Source organism: Oncorhynchus masou, chromosome 15 (assembly GCF_036934945.1).
Source record: "Oncorhynchus masou masou isolate Uvic2021 chromosome 15, UVic_Omas_1.1, whole genome shotgun sequence".
Lineage (NCBI taxonomy): Eukaryota > Metazoa > Chordata > Actinopteri > Salmoniformes > Salmonidae > Oncorhynchus > Oncorhynchus masou.
Genome location: NC_088226.1, coordinates 28,893,069 through 28,915,362, shown reverse-complemented (window position 1 = coordinate 28,915,362; position 22,294 = coordinate 28,893,069). Strand labels below are relative to the sequence as shown.

Sequence of the window (22,294 nt, the reverse complement as noted above, 5' to 3'; positions counted from 1 at the left end):
AGGAAATTAGGGATAGAGGAAAGGTGGAGGGAGGGAGGAAGGAAGACTTACAGAGCAACAGGCGTTGGCTCTGTCGGGCTTGGACAGGCCGCGCACTTCAGTGTTGAACACATTCATCTTCTCAACCAGGCAGCACAGAGCGGTCTCAGTGGCCTCGCCCACCTTCTCATAGATTCCCTTAGTCTGTAGGAGAGAGGGGAAAGACACTATCAGATCTGGGCTAGACTAATACACATATCAGATACATAAAATAACAGCTACACATATATATATATACAGATACTGAGTGCTGACACACGCATGCACACACACGCACGCAAACTCACAAACACTCACTTACATCGTTGTAGTCCATAGAGGAGTCATTGCACAGAGCACAGATGGTGGACAGCTCCACCAAGCCATCATACTGGCCACACTTCACTAACGCACCGTTCTTAGTACTGAGAGAGAGATGGAGAAGACAGTAAGTCAGGTGTGTGTGTGTGTGTGTGTGTGTGTGTGTGTGTGTGTGCGTGCGTGCGTATGTGTGTGTGTGTGTGTGTGTGTGTGTGTGTGTGTGTGTGTGTGTGCGTGCGTGCGTATGTGTGTGTGTGTTTCCAGGCGATACTCACACTTCTCCCTCGGGAGTGTACTTGGAACCGGAGATGTCAAAAGAACCCAAAGAAACGCTGTCTCCATCCACTTTGTCAATAATGAACATCTGGAACCACATCACAAAGACAACACACACACACACACTACTTAACTATGCATTTAAAAAAGCCAACTGAACCAATTTCTTAATCACCGTTATTTTGTGAGTTGGGTGGATTTTGGAAGGACAATAAATTGATCTAATGTATGTGTGAGTACATTTTTAAAAGGCAACGATGTATGTTGGGTCCACTACGGTATATGCCCAAATGTTGAGAATACTCACAATCCTATTGCAGTTGGCTGCCTTGCAATTGTACTTTGAATCAACAAACTCTGCTCGAGGTGAGCTGAATTTGAACAAGCTTGATGAGTAAAATTACAAAATGTATGTTTGCTCAAAACCACTGAAAAGCAGAGCCATCATTATCTTGTTTCCCAGCACGCTTTATTGCAGTTTGAGTTTTCAATACCTGTATTTTTGTATTCATACCCCTTGACTTATTCCACGTTTTGTTGTAACAGCCTGAATTCAAAATGGATTCATTTTCTAATCCATCTACACAGAATACCCCATAATGACAAAGTGAAAACATGTTTTTAGACATTTTTGTTTTTGTCAATTTCGCACTAGCATTTTCCAGCCCTAACTCCAGGTTCTGCAATTTACCTGTCTAACATCAGCTCTCTTGCTTTGTATAGGGGAGGGGTGGCAATATTTGAGATGTGTCCTTAAAAACACATGCAAAACTGACAATTTCATGCAGTGCTAATGGGAAGTTTTAAGACTCATAAAATGCAGGTCTTAGCAGTAATGCAGTTGATACTTACATGGATTTTGAGAGAGAAAGTGCAGCCTATCCAGCCATGATGCACAGTGAGTACCCATGGAAGAGAGATGTGATTTAATGCTGCTGAATCTAGTATTTAGAAACATAAACTATTGGTTTTCCCTCCATTTAGTTTACTTTGATTAAGAACCATGCATAGCCTATCCTTCCCTCAATCAAGGCTGGTTTAGCACCATCACATAGGTGTATGTTTTTTAGCCTGGCCCTCATGCTTTTTCATTTGATATTCAAAATTCACATACCTGCATACTTCATTTTGCTTGTTTGAGTAGGCTTTCCATCTCCATTTTCAAAGAGCGCCCCTCACCCAATTAACATTACCAAAGACACCCGCGCTCCTCCAAACTATTCAAACCTCCTATAATGCCATATCAATGCTGTATTTTTTTTCAGAATCTCCCTAGGACATAGGCAATGATACAATTGACTGGAGTCTAGTTTGTATATAAATGTGAATGTTATGCATAAAGACATTGAGGCTTGCCCTGTGCACACATGCTAACGAATGAGATAAGTGATTTATGATATCAAGCTTCTGACCCAATCCTTATTAGAAATGTTGTTGTTGGTGCTGCAAGATTATGTTATAAATACTGTTATTGCATCAAATGGTTATTTTATGCAACAGAATAAGGGGTTCATAGAACACTCTCATCTGTGTGTATTTTACTGAGAATGGGCCTCTGGGAGATTTAATGCTGACAGAATATTTACAATGTCTTTGGGTGATAAAACTAACAAGACTACATTCCATAGCATGAGTTGGTGTTTCTGTACTGAGGTGCCAGGGTGGAGATGGCTCCAGTATGGAGTTGGGGGCCAGACCCTAGTTCTACACAATGAGAGCAGTCTTTACAGCAGATACTGTTTGCTGTGAATTATTAGTATCTTTCATACGAATCTTAACCTTGTGACCCATTCCATACATCTGTTGTTTGTCATGAACATCCAGGAGGATGGACTTTGCTATAAAATGCTGTGGCTCAAATCCGCTCATTGGGCTCTCAACGAATCACCTAGGGGAAGGTCGTTGACAAGCTCCGTTACTGCAGTAATTAAATCATAAAGTTAACTTGTTTTAAAGAAATTAAAAGTCTCTCCTTTTGATTAGAATAATTCCACAACATTGGTTTTAAAAAAAACAGATTGTTTTTCATTTAATTTGATTGAAAACCAAACGTAGAAATATTCACATCCAATATTTCAAACTTAGAAATATTCACATCCATGGGTTTATGGTGATTAAGTAAGCTGCTACATGGTTCAAATGCAATGCAATTTTCATCTGCTATTTCTGTGGTGCAGATATTATCTGTAAGATGGTTCCATAATGTTTATAAAACATTACATTTGCCAGTAGTATAATGTTGTGGACATTTTCCCTTTCTCTTTATATTGGATCTTTATCCAGCACCTGTGAAAGGTTTGGATGTGCATAAAACCCTTCATAGTCTAAGATGCCTTGTCTGTATTATATGCCCACAGTGAGAAATTGTGGTTCCTGTATCTGTATTTAGACAGAGCCTATTTAAATATCATTTCGTTTTTATTAGAATTTGATTACAATTATACACAGTCTTTTTAGGCCTTATCAATAGCCTAGTGAATGTAATATTGCTTATTGACTACGTTTGGCATGTCCAGACTGCAATTTACAGTAGGCCTAGGAGCCCCTATATCAGTGCAAATTCTATAGCCTATTTAACAATGTATTTCCATTCTGAAGCAATGCAATGCTTATATAAACAGGTCGACTGCAAACATGTTCAACGTATGTTGCAAATATGGGGCAGGCTATTTAACGAACTAGGCTATAAGGGAGTAACATTCAAATTGGAGTTGATAACAACGCAATACACAAAAGACTGTAAATACACAACTTGAAGCAACCACCTATTTAGCCATGGAGCATGTTCTGATTGGCCAGTGAGGGGCAAGCCTCGACACACCCACAACTGGTTTATTTATCAAAACCCAGCCCTTTCGCACCACCACCAGCAACTGTGCCTATAATTGTTGTGGTGAAAATAGCAAAAATATTTCTGACATACCCCTGAACCTATAGTGCTTACCGCCAGTGCTTAGATTTACCGCTGCATTAGGTTTGTTGAAATAGAGCCCAAAATCTAAATTTAAGGTATTTTAAATTCAGGCTGTAACAACAAAATGTGGGAAAAAACCAAGGGGTATGAATACTTTCTTAAGGCACGGATTAGTTGATTACAAATAAATAACGTACACTGAGTGTACAAAACATTAGAAACACCTTCCTAATATTCACCACCTTTTGCCCACAGAACAGCCTCAGTTAATCGGGGCATGGACTTCAAGTTGTCGAAAGCGTTCAACAGGGATGCTGGCCCTTGTTGACTCCATTGCTTCCCACAGTTGTGTCAAGTTGGCTGTTGCAGTATGTCCATTGGGTGGTGGATCAGGCTTGACACACAGGGAAACTGTTGAGCGTGAAAAAAACAGCAGCGTTGCAGTTCTAGACACACTCAAACCGGTGCGCCTGGCACCTACTACCATACCCGTTCAAAGGCACTTAAATCTTTTGTCTTGCCCATTCACCCTCTGAATGGTGCACATACACAATCCATGTCTCAATTGTCTTAAAAATCCTTATTTAAACTGTCTCATCCCCTTCATCGACACTGGTTAAAGTGGATTTAGCAGGTGACATCAATAAGGGATCTTAGCTTTCATACTGGATTCACCTGGTCAGTGTTCCCAATGTTTTGTAAACTCAGTGTACATTTTCAGAAACTAATCTAATGTGTTAGTAGTTGGACGTTTTGCACCCGTTACTGAGCTGTCTGTTCCAGTGTATATGATTTAGGTCATCTCAATAATCAATCTTCCTTACCCCAGCAGTTATTCTCAATGCAGGTTGCGGGTGAATAAAAGTTACAATTGCTGGATATCCTCGCTCTGGATTCCAATATGAATTAAACATCACTTTGCAAACCAGCATTGAGGTTTATATCAACGTACAATTGTAAGGGAATCAGCTGCAATGGGATTGTGAGTGTTCTACAATAGGACTGTAGTTAAATAAAGGTTAAATAATACAAATATTTAATAATAATGGCATTCAGGTTGATTCAACGTACAATTGTAAGGCACGCAGCTGCAATAGGATTGTGATGGGACTCCTATTGCGGCTGGTTGCCTTACAACTGTATGTTGAATCCACACCTTTTTTACAGTGTGGTGGATCACTGGTGCGTTTGTGCGTGTGTGTGTATGTTTGAACTCACAGCGCACATGTGGATGTTTGTGCGACGTGTGTGTGTGTGTGTGTGTTTGAACGCACGTGTGCATGTTTGTGTTTGTTTGACATGTGTGTGTGCGTGTGTGTTTACCCACCTTGGTGACACACATCTGGTTGGTGGTGAGGGTGCCGGTCTTGTCGGAGCAAATGACGGAGGTACAGCCCAGGGTCTCCACAGAGGGCAGGGAGCGGACGATGGCATTCTTCTTGGCCATACGGCGGGTACCCAGAGCCAGGCATGTGGTGATCACAGCAGGCAGACCTGGGGGGGAGAGAGAGGGGGGAGAAGGGGGACAGATGGTAGAGAGAGAGGGGAAAGAGTGTTATTAGTTAGGCAGTGAACCATGTTCATGTTCTTGTGATGAGAAATCTTGCTTGAGACCTGAAGATTTGCATTAGTTCTGCTACATAGGCTTTAGCTCAGCAGGTTAACACAGTCTCAAGGGTGATTGGTTGATTAACTTTTGTCCACTTTATTTTGACCCATCTAGACTTTTTAGATTAGATTAGTGCTAGTCCAGTATCAGTTGCTTACCCTCGGGAATGGCAGCCACAGCCAGGGCCACAGCGATCTTGAAGTAGTAGACGGCCCCGCGGATCCAGGAGCCTCCATGAACGGGGTCGTTGAAGTGGCCAATGTTGATCATCCACACGGCAACACAGATCAGGGATATGACCTGTTATGGAATAGACAACAAAAGGTTGTCAGATAAAGCCTGGTTTAAAATATATAATGCATATATAATGCAATTGTCATCATTACACTATTGGTTTCCTTACATTGTAAGTCTATGGACAAGGTATGACTTGGTTTTATTTCCCTGACACTGTTTCTAAATGCTTACATTTTACCATTTGTGGCTCAAATCCCACTGTCATTTTGTAATTTGGGTGAAATATCCCTTTAAAGTTGTATCAAATCAAAACTGGCAAAAATTGGCTACTTGACCATTTTAAGGCAGCAGGGAAACTAATCTTGTTGCAACAACTAAGGTAGTGTAGTAGTAGTAGCAGTAGTAGTAGTGTAGTAGTAGCTGTCTGTCTCACCTTGGAGAGCTGCTCTCCGAACTCGTCCAGTTTGGCCTGCAGGGGGGTCTTCTCCTGCTCTGTCGCAGCCATCTGGTCGCGGATCTTCCCGATCTCTGTAGAGACACCAGTCGCCACGGCTATGCCGATAGCCTTGCCTGAAGCGATGTTGGTGCCCTTGAGGGACGGACAGAGGGAGGGAGAGAGGGAGCGAGGGAAAGGGAGGGAGAGAGAGGGGGAGAAGGAGATAGAGGGGAGTGGAAGAGGCTCATAAAGAGAAGGGCAGGAATGTGGAAAACAACAGTTTGATTGACGGAGATTCTGAGATGGAGGAATAGAAAAATAGAGAGATGAATAAATATATAGGAGAGCCCCTCACAGAGAAAAGCATGTTCTTCTTGTCCTGGTTGACAGCTCTCATGTCTGGGACGGCATCGGTGTGCTTGATCACACTGACAGACTCACCTGAGCGAGGATAGAGAGGATAAAGAGAGAGAGAGAGAGAGAGAGAGAGAGAGAGAGAGAGAGAGAGAAAAAAGTGCACTGAAATTACAAAAAGTTAACTTGAGTTAACTGATTAACTCTGACAGATCTAATTTATTTCCATTGTAGTCTTGTAGAGGGTTAAGACAGAGTTGATAATATCACTCACCGGTGAGGATGGACTGGTCAACACGCAGAGTAGTAGAGTTTATTTTGACGAGTCTGATGTCAGCGGGGACTTTGTCACCAACTGGGGGAAGAAAAAAAAACATACACTGTGAGAATGGGGCCGGAGGGGATGGCTGCCATTTTACGGGCTCCTTACCAACTGTGTTATTTTGTTCGTTTTTTTTGTGTTGTTTGTAATTTATTTTTAAACGTATTTTGTACATATTGTTGCTGCTACCATCTCTTATGACCGAAAATAACTTCTGGACCTCAGACACAGTGATTACTCTTTATACAGCTGCACAATCGAGAGCATCCTGACCAATTGCATCACCGTATTGCAACTGCTCTGCATCTGACTGTAAGGCGCTACATAGGGTAGTGCGTACAGCGCAGTACATCACTGTGGCCAAGTTTCCTGTCATCCAGGACCTATATACTAGGCGTTGTCGGAGGAAAACCCCCAAAATTGTCAAAGGTTCCAGTCACCCAAGTCATAGACTGTCCTCTCTGCCTCCGCACAGCAAGCGGTACTGGTGCGCCAAGTCTAGGACCATAGCCTCCTTAACATCTACTACCCCAAGCCATAAGACTGCTAAACTATTAATCAAATGGCCACCTGGACTGACCCCCCCCGTCTACCTACATGTACAAATTACCTCGACTGACCTGTACCCCCACATTGACTTGGTACCGGTACCCCCTGTATATAGCCTGGTTATTGTTATTTTATTGTGTTACTTAAAAAAAAGTACTTTAGTTTATTTGGTAAATATTTTCTTAACTCTTTCTTGAACGGCCTTGTTAGTTAAGGGCTTGTAAGTAAGCATTTCACTGTAAGGTCTACTGCACCTGTTGTATTCGGCGCATGTGACAAATAAAGTTGGATTTGATTTTTAGTTCAAGGTAGCTGTCTCAACTTTATGCATATACACACAAACTCCACTCCACTTCAGAGTTCATTTAACGTATGTTCAAACAAAATTACTACATTTTCATTCACAGTCTATATCACAATCAAGGTTTTCCCTGGTTAACATTGTGCTTATTCTGAATTTTTACAGTGTATTCTGACAATACACTGCTTTTTTACACTGTCAAAATGTCCCCATTTGACATTTTGATTCTTCAGTATTGCAAAATAGAGAGAGAGAGAGAGGGAGAGAGAAAGGAGAGAGAGAGAATTGATAATAGAGAAAAGTCCCCTCATCCAACTAATATTGACTCTCAAGACTAAGTTTATTAACCTCTACCAACCCAACAAAGCCTCAGGACAGCACTCAGACAGTCTGATCCACCACATTATAACCAAACAAACAATAAAAAATATATGACCTATTCGGAAAACATTTGTACTATTTACACATTGTAACAACACTGTACATAGTTAATAATAAAACATTTCAAACGGCTTTCTCTTTTGAAACTTTTGTGTGCTTCATTTTAACTGTTCATTTGTGATTGTTTATTTTACATGCTTTGGCAATGTAAAAATTGTTTCCCATGCCAATAGAGCCCCTTTGAATTGAATGTACATGCTAATAAAGCCCCTTTGAATTGAAAGTGCATGCCAATAAAGCCCATTTGAATTGAGAGAGAGAGAGAGAGAGAGAGAGAGAGAGACACTAGTTTTAACACTGTGGATGAATAGTGACACTGAAAGCTGACCCCACAGATAGACAGAAAGAGAGGGAGAGAAAATACAGAGAGGGCGAGACCTCGGGGACACAGTGATATGGTGAGAACAGAGAACAGGTGTATGGGAAAAAGTGAGAGAGCGAGAGAGCGAGCGAGAGAGACAGTTGTTAGTAATAAGCATACACGTTATCTCTCTATCTCTCTCTCAAATTCAAAATCAAATTCAGATTGCTTTATTGGCATGAAATACAATTTGTAGATATTGCCAAAAAAGTATTGTGGTACAGCATTTCAGTACAATGCAATGAGGATAATGAAATACAGTTAATTTCAGTAGTAATAATAACATCTAATCATGTATACAGGTACAACACTACTGCTGTTGTATTGTGGAATCTTCGGTCGATCGGTTTTATGAAAGAAAAATAAGATTATAAAAAAATAAATAAAGAATGGCTAATAAATAAACAACAAAATGGATGATGGTTCCACTATGTATTACTGTCAGTTACATACCATCTCTTTCTTGTTCCCTCTCTCTTACCCCCTGATTGCCTTAAAATGACCCACTGTCTCAAGGACACAAGGATAGCCTCCCTCCCTCCCTCCCTCCCTCCCTCCCTCCCTCCCTCCCTCCCTCCCTCCCTCCCTCCCTCCCTCCCTCCCTCCCTCCCTCCCTCCCTCCCTCCCTCCCACAATGACACTTAGTCATTGTCATATACTCTCTATCCCTCTCTCTTTCTTACCCTCTCATATACACACGGGCACACACACACACTCATTCACATGTCCAAGCCACACATCTAGTACATTGGTGCAGGTCCTGTGTGGCTCTGTTGGTAGAGCATGGCACTTGCAACACCAGGGTTGTGGGTTCGAAAGAAAAAATGTATGCACTCACTACTGTGACACACTTTGGATAAGAGCATCTGCTAAATGAGTAAAATGTCAAATGTAAATGTAACGCATTGATTATAGTGTTTGTTCTTAGTAGATCACCTGCTAAATTTGGAAATTGTGCCTGCAAATGATTAACACGCATTAAACAGTAAAATGCACCCTTATTAGTCAAATCTGTCCCTTAATCTATACTAGGATCAGATTAGCCAACCCTAAACCTAACCTTAAACATTAGAGGGATAAACCAGTCTGACCCAGGACCAGGCGCTGGTATACATTCCAAATGGCACTCTATATCCTGGATCAGTGGTTCCCAATCTTTTTCAGTTACAGTACAGAATTGTACTCTGCCCTGAGTACCCCTGAAGTAACCCCTCATGTGCATTTTACCAGTAGCTCTATGGTGTCACGAGTCTTCTCAAGTACACTCTGTGGATAGTCCAAGTACCCTCAGGGGTTCTAGGGCCTACAGTATATAGTGCACTACTTTTGACCAGAGCCCTATGGTTTTTTGGAAGAGGTGGTATAATTCATCAGCAAACCCTAAAGACGTGATGTCCATCTGAGAGGATTTGACCCATTCAAACACTTTGTGACAAATTGTACACTTTGTGATAAAAATTGTTGTAAAAAGGGCTATATGCTTTAATCTCTGATAGGCAAGGTAGATTTGTTTTGCTTACATCAGATCTACATTTATTTTAGTGGCTTGTGGGTATTGGGGCTAAGGGTCGACTTGGAACTGGGCCTTCAACTCTTGGGTTTATTGGGGTAGAAGTTGCCCTTGGGTACAGATCTAGGATCAGCTTACGGCAAAATCTGAGCCCTTTAGTCATTAGGAAAGAAAAAACACTGAACCCAGATCAGTGTTTATGGGGTTATACAGTTATTACGTAAATCTGAATCTCTGAATCTGAATCTTACCGGACACCTCCACCACATCTCCAGGGACAATCTCCCTGGCCTTGATCATCTGGACGTTCTTCCTGTCCGACCGATAAACCTTCCCCATCTCAGGCTCATACTCCTTCAGAGCCTCGATGGCGCTCTCTGCATTGCGCTCCTTCACAGCAACAATAACCACACAGAACATCAGTTCCTCCTATTCCTCCTGACCTCCCTTCCAGAAGTGTAAAGCCTGACTTATGCCAATATGCCCACCCCCTACACCCATCACATCCACCGCCTCCCCGCTCCCTTGTCTCATAACCCCCCTATGTGTGAATCCTTGTGCATAGTTTCCAAATGACCACCACAAGGCCAATATGGACCCGCTGCTTGTGGCTTGCGGTAACCCGATCGTCCCTCTGTATTTTTTACTGTGGGTTTGGGGGCTGATGCATTTTCCCCTATAACATCCCTCCCCCACCCCCGCGGGTAACACATTCTGACCCTGAACGGGTAAACTAACGCACGTGATGTATTGTGTGTGTGTGTGTGTTTCAACTAACTGACCTGCCAGACTCCAACGATGGCATTAGCAATGAGAATGAGGAGGATGACTAAGGGTTCCACAAAGGCTGTGACTGTTTCCTCACCTTCCTCAAACAAGGCCAGCACCTGAAAGCAAGAGGGAGGGAGGGAGGGAGGGAATTTATGTTTATTGATAATGGAATGGAATGCACTTTTATGACACTAGACAATATGCGCCCGTAACAGAAACACTTTTTTTCCACTATATGTGTCAGGACCCGGTTACGAACCTGGGTCTCCGGAGTGAGAAACAGTCACTTAACCAACTGAGCCACGAATAGTCAGCAGAACCCAGAAGATGAGGCAGACACAGCAGTACTTAAGACGGTGTATTTAATAAAGTAAAAAGGAGAAGTCCTTCAATACAAAAATGGCAAATCCAAAAGGTGGTAGGAATAGCACAAAAAAGCCTCAATAGATACTCAAAAACAAAAACAGAATTCCATAAGCGCATCCACCGGAATCGACAAGAATACACAGAACACTAGGGCTGGGTGCTAACATACAAACACAGAGCACAGAACTGAGGGAAACAAAGGGTTTAAATACAATCAGGGGAAACGAGGCACAGGTGCAAATAATAATGGGGAACAAGGGAAAAAACATAAGGTCAAAAAGCACAATGGGGGCATCTAGTGACCAAAACCCGGAACAACCCTGGCCAAATCCTGACAATATGCCAGCCTTTTTTGTCTGTGTGTCCGTGCACGTGCATGTGTGATAGAGAGAGTTTTGTGTGTGTGCGTGTGTGTGTGTGTGTGTGTGTGTGTGTGTGTGTGTGTTTCTTCACGTGTGTATGCGCGTCCGTGTACGTGACTGTGTAACGAGTTGTTGTCACTGGTCTGTTTAGGAAAGGGGCTGTGTTGACATGAACACGGATCAGTTAGGGTCCACTGAAGCAGAGGAAGAAGCAATCTAACCCACAGAGAAAGAGAGATATCCCTCCATCCCTCCATTATTGTATACATCCATCCATTATCCTTTATTCCCTATTCCTTTGTCCAAACCGTCCTCTTTTACCTTCTTCCATCGCCTCTCCCTTCTCTACTCTGTTGTTCCTTAGTGCAAAGATTTCATTCTTCCATCCTCTTTTCCCTTCTTTCTTTCTTTCTTTCTTTCTTTTTTTCTTTCTTTCTTTCTTTCTTTCTTTCTTTCTTTCTTTTGTTTGTTAATTTTTTGTTGTTGTCTCTATCCATTTATTCTGTTATTCCCTCTCTTTTAAGATCTCTATGTCATTCATCCTCTCTGTCTTCTCTATTCTAAAATATACTGCATTGAAATCCTTTGAAGCCTACTCACACGTACCATAGAACCTTTCCATTCCAAAACTTTATTTTAAAGCACATGAAAAACATTACACTGATATTGCCAATGCATTTAAAAAATGTATACTGTATATTAACTATATATTATGCATTTATTAATTACATATTACTATCATTACAGTGTCTTTCTCAATCATATACTATATGTACCTGTCATCTGAAACAAACAATGCCATTGTGCAATACTATCTCTCTCTCGCCGGCAATCCTTTGTTCCTTTCATCCCTGACCTTTGTGGAAGGATACAGTTTCACGGCCTGGCTTGAGACTCTCTTAAAATAACACACTCTCTCTCCCCTCGCGCCCTCTTGCCACACAAACGCACGCACGCACACACACCACGCACACACACAGTACATCGCACACACACACCACGCACACACACAGTACATCGCACACACACACACCATTCTTTCTAAGGCCATAATGACAGCTGGTCAGGGACAGAGTGTAAAGGGTTGGGGTGGGGGGGTTAAACATTATGTCACCCCTCTACTCCAAAACAGATTTGAAGAGAGAGAGAGCTAGACAAGAGGGCAGATGGGAGACAACAGTGAAATGAAATAGTGAGAGAGAGGGAGGGAGGGGGAGGGAGGGATTCCTAGAGTGAATGAGCGAGTGTGTGTAAGCGAGGGAGTGAGGGAATGAGAGAGGGAGGACATCAATCCATATGAAATATAACCTGACCGGTCACAGCATGTGTTCTGTGTGTGCGTGTGCGCAAAGCATAACTGACCTGTGTGTGTACAGTGTGTCTTTCATAGTGCAGGTATGTAACCTTGTGTGCATGCATGTGTGTGTGCGTGTGTGTGTGTGCATGTGTGTGTGTGTGTTAGCTGTCAGTGTCATCTCAGAGCCTCTGCCACCATGCACACCTGCTACGCTGAAACATTTACCCATCCTGCACTGGGGTAAGGAGAGGACGTGGAAGGAGGAAATTGACAGGAAGTGACTTCACAATGATCTTACAAATGCTAACACCAACAAACACATAAATACACCCAAACATATCGACCTGTGTAGACCCTACCCTCTATGCACTTGTGGAGATCTGAGAGGACTCAGTAGGTATTATCAATACATGAATATCTTCCCCTTGCTCTCATTACACCAATTATTGAGGAGCAGACCAGATAACATCACTTTACCCTGTCTTGTGTCATTACTCTGCAATATTTTCCCTGTAACCCATAGCAATATCTATACTCCATAGTCAGTCAAAATCAGTGACAACATTTTGTCTACTTACAAAAGAGATGCAGGCAGCCAGCAGAAGGATTCTGACCAACAGATCCTCAAACTGCTCTACGACCAACTCCCAGATGGTCTTACCTGAGAGAGAGGAGAGAGAAGAGAGAGAGAGAAGAGAGGAGAGAGGAGAGAGGAGAGAGGAGAGAGAGAGAGAGAGAGAGAGAGAGAGAGAGAGAGAGAGAGAGAGAGAGAATGTCATTGGATGCTGTAGCCAACCATTGCCTTGATGATGCTTTGCACACTCCTAAGATCACCATGCCAATGCCAAGCATCGGCTGGAGTTGTGTAAAGCTCGCCGCCATTGGACTGGAGCAGTAGAAAAGCATTCTCTGGAGTGATGAATCACACTTCACCATCTGGCAGTCCAACAGACGAATCTGGCTTTGGTGGATACCAGGAGAATGCTACCTGCCCAAATGTATAGTGCCAACTGCAAAGTTTGGTTTAGGTGGAATAATAGTCTGGGGCTGTTTTCATGGTTCGGACTAGGCCCCTTAGTTCCAATGAAGAGAATTCTTAACGCTACAGCATACAATTACATTCTAGACGATTCTGTGCTTCCAACTTTGTGGAAACAGTTTGGGGAAGGCCCTTTCCTGTTTCAGCATGATAATGTGTGCACAAAGCGAGGTCCATAAAGAAATGGTTTGTCGAGATCGGTGTAGAAGAACTTGACTGGCCTGCACAGAGCCCTGACCTCAACCCCATCTAACACCTTTGGGATGATCGCCCAACATCACTGCCCGACCTTACTAATGCTCTTGTGGCTGAATGGAAGCAAGTCCCCGCAGCAATGTTCCAACATCTAGTGGAAAGCCTTCCCAGAAGAGTGGAGGCTGTTATAGCAGTAAAGGGGGGGAACAACTCCATATTAATGCCCCTGGTTGTTGCATGAGATGTTCGATGAGCATACATACTTTTGATCATGTAGTGCATGTCTGATCTCGCAAACAATGCAAAGTAGCTCTAATCTAGAGCCAGCGTGTTGATTTTTAATCCGAGGGTATCCTGTTATTGACACACTTGTTCAATTATGCAAAATAAAGTGACAACAACAGTAATTAATGAGGCAGCCTAGACAGCGCAGGTGAGTGCAAATAGGGTAGACAGAGCAAGTGTTTGGTTGCTGCAGCCTTGTTTCTCTCCTATGTTAATGTGCTAATATATGCAAATACACCCATTGTATTTATGCAAATTAGGCACATATACTTTCCATTATTGTAACACACAATTAAAAAATATATATATACAGTGCCTTGCGAAAGTATTCGGCCCCCTTGAACTTTGCGACCTTTTGCCACATTTCAGGCTTCAAACATAAAGATCTAAAAATGTATTTTTTTGTGAAGAATCAACAACAAGTGGGACACAATCATGAAGTGGAACGACATTTATTGGATATTTCAAACTTTTTTAACAAATCAAAAACTGAAAAATTGGGCGTGCAAAATTATTCTTGTGTAATTATTGTTAAAAAAGTTTGTAATATCCATTAAATGTCGTTCCACTTCATGATTGTGTCCCACTTGTTGTTGATTCTTCACAAAAAAATACAGTTTTAAATCTTTATGTTTGAAGCCTGAAATGTGGCAAAAGGTCGCAAAGTTAAAGGGGGCCGAATACTTTCGCAAGGCACTGTTTAACAAATATTTTTGTTGTTGAAATTTTACAATAAATTTAACACCTAAATTCCCACCTAAACCCCTAGACTCCATTCAATATTTGTCCGTGTCAGTAAAATGTTTTATGTGCTATAATTCAGTCAATATCTGATGGTATATACAAATTCTAAAAGTTTGGAGTACCTTCATCCATTGTCCAACTGTTGCATTTAATATGAATTTGTTCTGAAAACCTTTTAACAATTTTGATGACCATTGCTAATGTCTCTATTGGCATCATGATGATTTAGTACTGTCAGATGTGAGAATCATAACCGTGACAGGGAGGGATAGTCAGTGTGATAATAATCTCTCATGGGTAGACAGACACACGCAACACAACTGGAAGGTTCCCACTAGATAACACAGCCACAAAGTCAAAGTGGTGTGTTTCATAAATAATGTATCCAAGCAAAAATGACCTTTTTTGGTTAAGGTTAGGGTTAGGCATAAGGAAAAGTGTGGTTAAGAGTAATGTTAAGGTTAGGGTTAGGTTTAAAACACTGGAGGTTGCTGAGGGGAGGAAGGCTCATAATAATTTCTGGAATGGAGTGAATGAAATGGTATCAAAAACATGGAAACCGTGTGCTTGATGTGTTTAATACCAATCTATATATTCTGTTCCAGCCATTACTATGAGGCGGTCTTCCCCAACTGAGGTGCCACCAGCCGCCTGGGGTTTCAAATCAGATTTTAAGAAGAGAAACTGTGGAAATAGGTGTGGTTTATGACTTTGTGACTGTGTAAACTAGTGATAACCCAACTGAAGCATCTGACGCAATCATGCAAGTTTTTACTTCTGGGCTTTCAAGGTTTTGTGTGACAGATGTGATGGGTAAGTGAGGACACAGATCTGTGCATAGGAAGATCCTCCTCTTTCAGGGTTATGACAAGTTATGACAACAAGATCAAATCCCCTTCACATCCGCCTCTTCCTCCTGTCTGAAGTGTGTAGCCACTCCCTGTCAAGCATCGGATTGGATAAGAAATATGGCTACCCTACACCAACCAATCCAAATGGGCGATTCAGAATGTCTGGAGGGTTTGTGATGACTGACAGGATGCCCATCATCCCAGGCAGGAAGCAGAACAACAGGTGTGTGTGTATGCGTGTGTGTATGTGTGTGTGTGGTTAGAAATAAAGAGGTAGTGTGACTGATGGGATGTGTAACCTCCCGGACACTGGGACGGAAATAGGAGTGTGTGTGCAGACCGACCACAGACAGGTGTGTGAGGGGCAAAGATAAACGTTGGTAACTCACCAATCTCAGCTGGGAGCTCTGTAAAAGGGGAAAGTGAAGAGAGGGTGATTATTAGCATAGCATTGCTATTTGCTACTAACATCGCTAATTGAGGATAGCATTAGGCCTAATACCTCTATCTTTGATAGCAGAAATGCTAATTATACACTGTGATTAAATGTAAAGGACTAGATTTTATGAAGCCTTTGTTCCCGCCTGTTTAACGGTCAGATCAGGTCTTTGAAAATACAGGTGCAAACATTTGCACTTGATACAAATGACTATAGTTCATTAGCTAAAAACCTTTACTTTGCTCATGTCATCCACCTTTTGATTAAAATATCTCTGAACTCATTTCAAATCTTCAAATTATGCAAAAGCAAAAATGTGAACAAACAAAAGAACTGGCATTGCAAAACTGTGATTCTACTTTATTTCTAAAGGGTCAAACTAAGTGGTTTTCTTTTGCAAACAAGTGTTAGGGCCTTGGTTTGTCCCAGTTCGGCCCTACAGTAGCCATAGAAAACCTTTGTCCTTCTCACCGACCTCTGATTGGTTAGCCAATTAGAGCCTTGAGTCTGTCATTGCTTTTCATTGGTTGGATGAGACAATGACTATACCAATGCTTCATATCATGATTTACGCATGGATGACCAAGAGGAAACATCTTTATAAAATATTATCATAAGCCTCATAACTTAACTTTTGCCTCTGTATATCTTGGCTGATGCTTAGCCACTGTATGTTATTATAAAGTGTGATAACTGCAAATATACAAAAATTAAAGGATTGATACAACGGATATGCAAGTAGAAGTTGTCAGGAACTTCTGGAAACCAACCAATCAACCACAATAGGGAGCCTGTACTGGACTGATCACGAACTACACTATCCATGCATCCCTTGACCTTCAAATGCTATCTGACACACCATCACAAGGTCACGTGAACCATTTTGGTTGCCGCGCGCCAATGTGTCAGTCAGCCAGCCAGCAGCCAATCACAAAGTGACAACATCCGACCTTCCCCTGGTCATAACCAAAACAAAGACTAGCTGTTGTCCAAGCCAGTGGAACACCTGTTGCTGTCTGTCTGTCCCTCCATCGCATTCATCCTTTCCACAGCATTTAGCACCAATGAATCCCATTTTGGGTCCGAACCTCTACACCCAACCAGATCCTCCTCCTTTTCCCCTTCTCTTCTTCCTCCTCACCATCATCTTTCCAACAAGCCCTATCCCTCCTCTTATCCACCTCCATGTCTCTCTGTCCATCCCTTGGTTTCTCTATGCTTTTCCATCAATCCACCCATCTATCCATCCATCCATCACAGTCTCTCTTTCTCACCGTTGTGACCATATCTGGCCAGGTTCTTCTTGAACTGTTCTGGTGTGAGGCCGGTGGTCTGGTCGACACCAAAGTATGACACAACCTCTTCCGAATCTTTTGCGTGTGCATTCTCCATCCTCACCAAACAGGAGACTCTTCAGGAGAAGAGAACAAAACAAAGATACGTTTAGGACACGTCTATCCGGTAATGCGCGGCTTGGTGCAGTAGGTAGTTCTCCAGTTATGAGGTTTTACAACCAGAGAAATGAATTGTTACCCACCACTTTATAAAAGTGTGGGATGGGGATAAAACCTGTCAACCCCCTTCGTTCTCTCTCTCCCCTCTCTCTCTCACTGCTCTTTCTCTCTCACTACTCCGGCAAAACTGGAGCCCTGGACTGACAGAAAGTGCAACCTGGCACAAGCTCCTGAAAAGTTTTATACGGACACAAAAGTGAGGCGATTGGTGCTCTCTCACCATGCTCTTGCACCTCATTGGCTGAGGGGAGCAAAGGTGGGTGGGCCGGGAGGGCCCTATGAGGGGGGGGGGGGGGGGTCAGGCGTGGAAGAATTGGGCACCAACTGCGGAGGGGGTCCGCTGTGTGCCATCAAACTGAAAATAAGATACATTTTTTTGGATCGAGCATGGTCAGTAGAATAGGGAGGGGGAGATGGGGGCAGCGGTGCTTTGAATGAGAGGTAGGGGGCATTGAATAATGGGTCCAGTGTGCTACAGTATCTGTATGGCAGATAGGGCAGAAGGGGAGTAAAGATAGAGAGGCAGATAGAGATAAAGAGAGAGGGGGGGTACAAAGAGAGGCAGATAGAGATATATAGAGAGAGGGGGTACAGAGAGCGAGGCAGATAGAGATAAAGAGAGAGTGGGTACAGAGAGAGAGGCAGATAGAGATAAAGAGAGAGAGGGGGTACAGAGATAGAGAGGCAGATAGAGATAAAGAAAGAGAGGGGGTACAGAGAGAGGCAGATAGAGATATTTGGATATATAAGCACAATGTCTCGAGTAAAAACCAAATTGGATTTATACCCAAACATCGCACAACGATCATATTTCCACCCTAAACATCCTGATAGAATAACATGTCCACCACAATAAGACCAAAGTGTATGCTCGCTTTATTGACTTCCAAAAAGTATTTCATTCTATTTGGCGTACAGGACTGTTCTATAAAGTTATTGAAAGTGGTGTAAGGGGGCAAACGTATGACATAATTACATCAAATGGCATAACAGATATGAATATTTAGGGGGGAAACAGGTGTCAATATTGGCAAGAGAAGAACAGAATTATTTAACCAAGGGTGGGGCCTTTGGAATAGTTGCAATCTCAGCCCCACGCTCTTCAATATTTACATCAATGAATTCGGACACTATTCTAGAAAAATCCTCAGTCCTTGGTGTTAGTCTCCACAATTAAGAGGTTAAATGCCTGCTCTTCGCAGATGACTTGTGCTTGCTGTCACCCACAGCACATGGCCTCAAGCAGAGCCTGGACCTGCTGGACCTGCTAGAGCAGTACTGCTAGACCTGGGCCCTGGCAGTAAATCCCAAAAATATTTTAAAATAATGATTTTCCAGAGAAGATCCAGATCAGGGAATTAGACCGAAGTTCTCAATTTGCACAAAATATATAGAGTACTGCACACACTACAATTACTCAGGTTTAAAACTAAGCTCAATTGGACACCTAAATGAGGCAGAGAATGAACTAAGAGGGATAGCACGCGGGTCATTCTACACCATTAAAAAACTAATTCAAATTAAAAATACCTATTCAAATTTGGTTAAAACTAATTGAATGTGGTATTGAACAAATTTTTGGGAATTATAGTGGTCTGGAAATATTCCAAGATCAGGTAGTGGGTTGTCTATAATAATTCATAATTCCTTTAATGTTTTTAAAATATCCAGATAAAAACACTGCGGTATGGAAGGGGACATCTCGTGACTGTCACGTTCTGACCTTAGTTCTTTTGTTATGTCTTTGTTTTAGTATGGTCAGGGCGTGAGTTGGGTGGGTTGTCTATGTTTGTTTTTCTATGAGTTGGTATTTCTGTGTTTGGCCTGGTATGGTTCTCAATCAGAGGCAGCTGTCAATCATTGTCCCTGATTGAGAACCATACTTAGGCAGCCTGTTTTCACCCTTGATTTGTTGGTCATTATTTTCTGTTGAGTGTTTGTATTCTGCAGGAGACAGAACTGTTTCGGTTTCGTTCGTTCACGTTGTTGTTTTTGTTTAGTGGTCAATTTCTTTATTAAAAATATGGACACTTACCACGCTGCGCATTGGTCCTCCGATCCTTCCGACTACTCCTTTTCAGAGGAGGAAGAAGACCGTTACAATGACAAAGAACAATACTGTTTGACATCTTTAAATTATAATCAAAGTTCAAACTAATATTATAAATGTGTATTTTCTGCATTAATAGGTGGCATATCATTTTGATAAAAGATTAAAGATACTTTCACGTCTCAGTTGAATTGGTTTGAATTGCTTTTAATTAAATTGTACTTCCTGTAATTCAAATCCTGCTTCTTGTAGGTGTGGTCAATTCAAATTGAATTAAAATTAATTGTTTGAATTGGATAGAATTCTGAATTGGCCCCAGCCCTGCTGTTTACACAGCAGGAATATGGTGTGGTTCACTTTATGTCTGGTAAGTACAGAGTTCCTAGAGATTATACATATGCCTTTGGTGATGGGGAAACTTGATTTTTCTGGTGAAGCCAGCTTTATCGGAGTATAATTATTTTTCATTTCAGTTGACTAAAACGGGAAGAGACACATTTATATCTGTGACTAAAATCTGACGACTCGGTCGACTGAACAAGAGTTTCTGGAGAGATTGAGAGCTTTTTAGTGAAAAGCACAATTAATATTAGCAGCACAGATATGCAGCGCAGTTCTGTTCAGCAGTGGGAAGGACCCGGCACACAGCCTACATCAGCTGGTGAGCTGAGGAGGAGCAAGCAATGAGTGTGACAGGCAGACAGGCTCCGCCTCCAATTATACACATCTTGCAGGTGACTCTCTTGCTTCCCCGGAGCGAACCAGTTACCACCAGCCTTCTAGTTAACTGCCCTTTGCCTGGTTAAGAAACACAAGCTGCTTTACGAAATCAAAAGCAATAGCGGCAATAGTAAAACAAAAGTCTAGCTATGTTTTTCTCTCCCTTGAGTATAGAAAAAAGCAAAGTAGTAGCTGTCTTTGAATTTGCTGTCTTTGAATTTGTAATCTTGCTCAACTCTTCCACTTTCACACTGCACTTCATAGCCAGGTTCTGTAGGCAAGTCTCTCTCTTTTCTGCAGATAAAACGTCTTGATTCTTGCCCTCACTGGTGAAAAGATATGACCCATAATACATAATACTCTCTTTCTCTCTCAATGTGCAATATTTAGTTGACTAGAATTGTCCACTGTTTATATAATTTTGACAATAACTAGACCAAATTATTACTACATTTTTTTGACAAGAATATAATTGAGTTAAATTTCTGTCAAAATGAATGACAAAACCAAATCTGAATAAGAGTGCTAAAAATTATCACGGCTTGACAATAAAACGCAACAACAAAATATTTGAAAATAAAATACATTCAAAACAAGAATTTAAAGATAAAAAAAACAACTGATAATGAATATGATGAGCAAATATTAGCAATTAATAAATGAATGTGACTATTCACTTCAGATCGCTTCATTGTTTGGATATAAAGACTGTAAAAACACCAGGAAATCAGCTCCAATAGGTTTTAAGTTTGGAAATCTGTTCCCAAGTCTTCCTACACATAATAGACACGTGATCGTATACAAATGTAAGCGATGTTTGAAAATATTATGTTTTAGTCAAATATGATATCTGTATGGGCTTCTCGCGGTCAATTTCTAGTCTACAAATTATTATGTTCCAGCACCCCGACCATTCGCTGAAGAAAATATTGTCCTTCGGCTGAATCTAGTTGATGATACCTGCAATAGAACGTCGCAGAACTGCAAACCCCGCCCATTGGGAACTCCAGGCAGGCTAAAGCAAATGCTAAAAGTATTTGAAAACATTCAAATAGTGTGTTGTATTATTAGGAGAGTGTAAAGTTTGAGGTAACCGTAGCTACAGTAGCAGTTGTACTGCCTCAGTATAAATAACCCTCTGTGACGCAGTCAGACAGGGATACACCGCGATTCACACATTTCTGTGTTATTCCGGTGTGGTGGGGGAATGTGTTTTAACACAGATAACGCAACATACACTTGAAGTCGGAAGTTTACATGCACCTTTGAAAAAAAACTCAGTTTTTCACAATTCCTGACATTTAAAAAAATTCCCTGAGTTAGGATCACCACTTTATTTTAAGAATGTGAAATCTCAGAATAATAGTAGAGATAATTATTTATTTCAGCTTTTATTTCGTTCATCACATTCCCAGTGGGTCAGAAGTTTACATACACTTAATTAGTATTTGGTAGCATTGCCTTTAAAATAGTTTAACTTGGGTCAGAGCTGTGTAACTGAGTCAGATTTGTAGGCCTCCTTGCTCACACATGGTTTCTCAGTTCTGCCCACAAATGTTCTATGGGATTGAGGTCAGGGCTTTGTGATGGCCACTCCAATACCTTGACTTTGTTGACCTTAAGCCATTTTGCCACGACTTTGGAAGTATGCTTGGGGTCATTGTCCATTTGGAAGACCCATTTGCAACCAAGCTTTAACTTCCTGACTGATGTCTTGAGATGTTCCTTCAATATATCCACACAATTTCCCCCCCTCATGATGCCATCTATTTTGTGAAGTGCACCAGGCCTCCTGCAGCAAGCACCCCCACAACATGATGCTGCCACCCCGTGCTTCACGGTTGGGATGGTGTTCTTAGACTTGCAAGCCTCCCCCTTTTTCCTCCAAACATAATGATGGTAATTATGGCCAAACAGTTATATTTTTGTTTCATCTGACCAGAGGACAGTTCTCCAAAAAGTATGATCTTTGTCCCCATGTGCAGTTGCAAACCGTAGTCTGTCTTTTTTTA

At 41.8% G+C, this 22,294-nt stretch overlaps 1 protein-coding gene across 1 annotated transcript in view; it reads right to left on the bottom strand.

Annotated features, from left to right (window-relative positions):
• LOC135556103 (sarcoplasmic/endoplasmic reticulum calcium ATPase 1-like) overlaps nucleotides 1–17,649 on the bottom strand; it is a 32,526-nt gene extending 14,877 nt beyond the window's left edge. Inside the window, exons 1-14 of the mRNA XM_064989020.1 lie at nucleotides 17,536–17,649; nucleotides 17,273–17,409; nucleotides 15,949–15,966; nucleotides 13,024–13,106; nucleotides 10,432–10,536; nucleotides 9,901–10,039; nucleotides 6,440–6,520; nucleotides 6,167–6,252; nucleotides 5,809–5,964; nucleotides 5,297–5,438; nucleotides 4,857–5,023; nucleotides 615–703; nucleotides 341–443; nucleotides 52–183 (exon numbers count right to left, since the gene is read on the bottom strand). Of these exons, the coding sequence (XP_064845092.1) occupies nucleotides 52–183; nucleotides 341–443; nucleotides 615–703; nucleotides 4,857–5,023; nucleotides 5,297–5,438; nucleotides 5,809–5,964; nucleotides 6,167–6,252; nucleotides 6,440–6,520; nucleotides 9,901–10,039; nucleotides 10,432–10,536; nucleotides 13,024–13,106; nucleotides 15,949–15,966; nucleotides 17,273–17,390 (1,419 nt within the window). The 5' untranslated portion in view covers nucleotides 17,391–17,409; nucleotides 17,536–17,649. The remainder of the gene's footprint in view (nucleotides 1–51; nucleotides 184–340; nucleotides 444–614; nucleotides 704–4,856; nucleotides 5,024–5,296; nucleotides 5,439–5,808; nucleotides 5,965–6,166; nucleotides 6,253–6,439; nucleotides 6,521–9,900; nucleotides 10,040–10,431; nucleotides 10,537–13,023; nucleotides 13,107–15,948; nucleotides 15,967–17,272; nucleotides 17,410–17,535) is intronic.
• Between the last annotated feature and the right edge of the window lie 4,645 nt (nucleotides 17,650–22,294).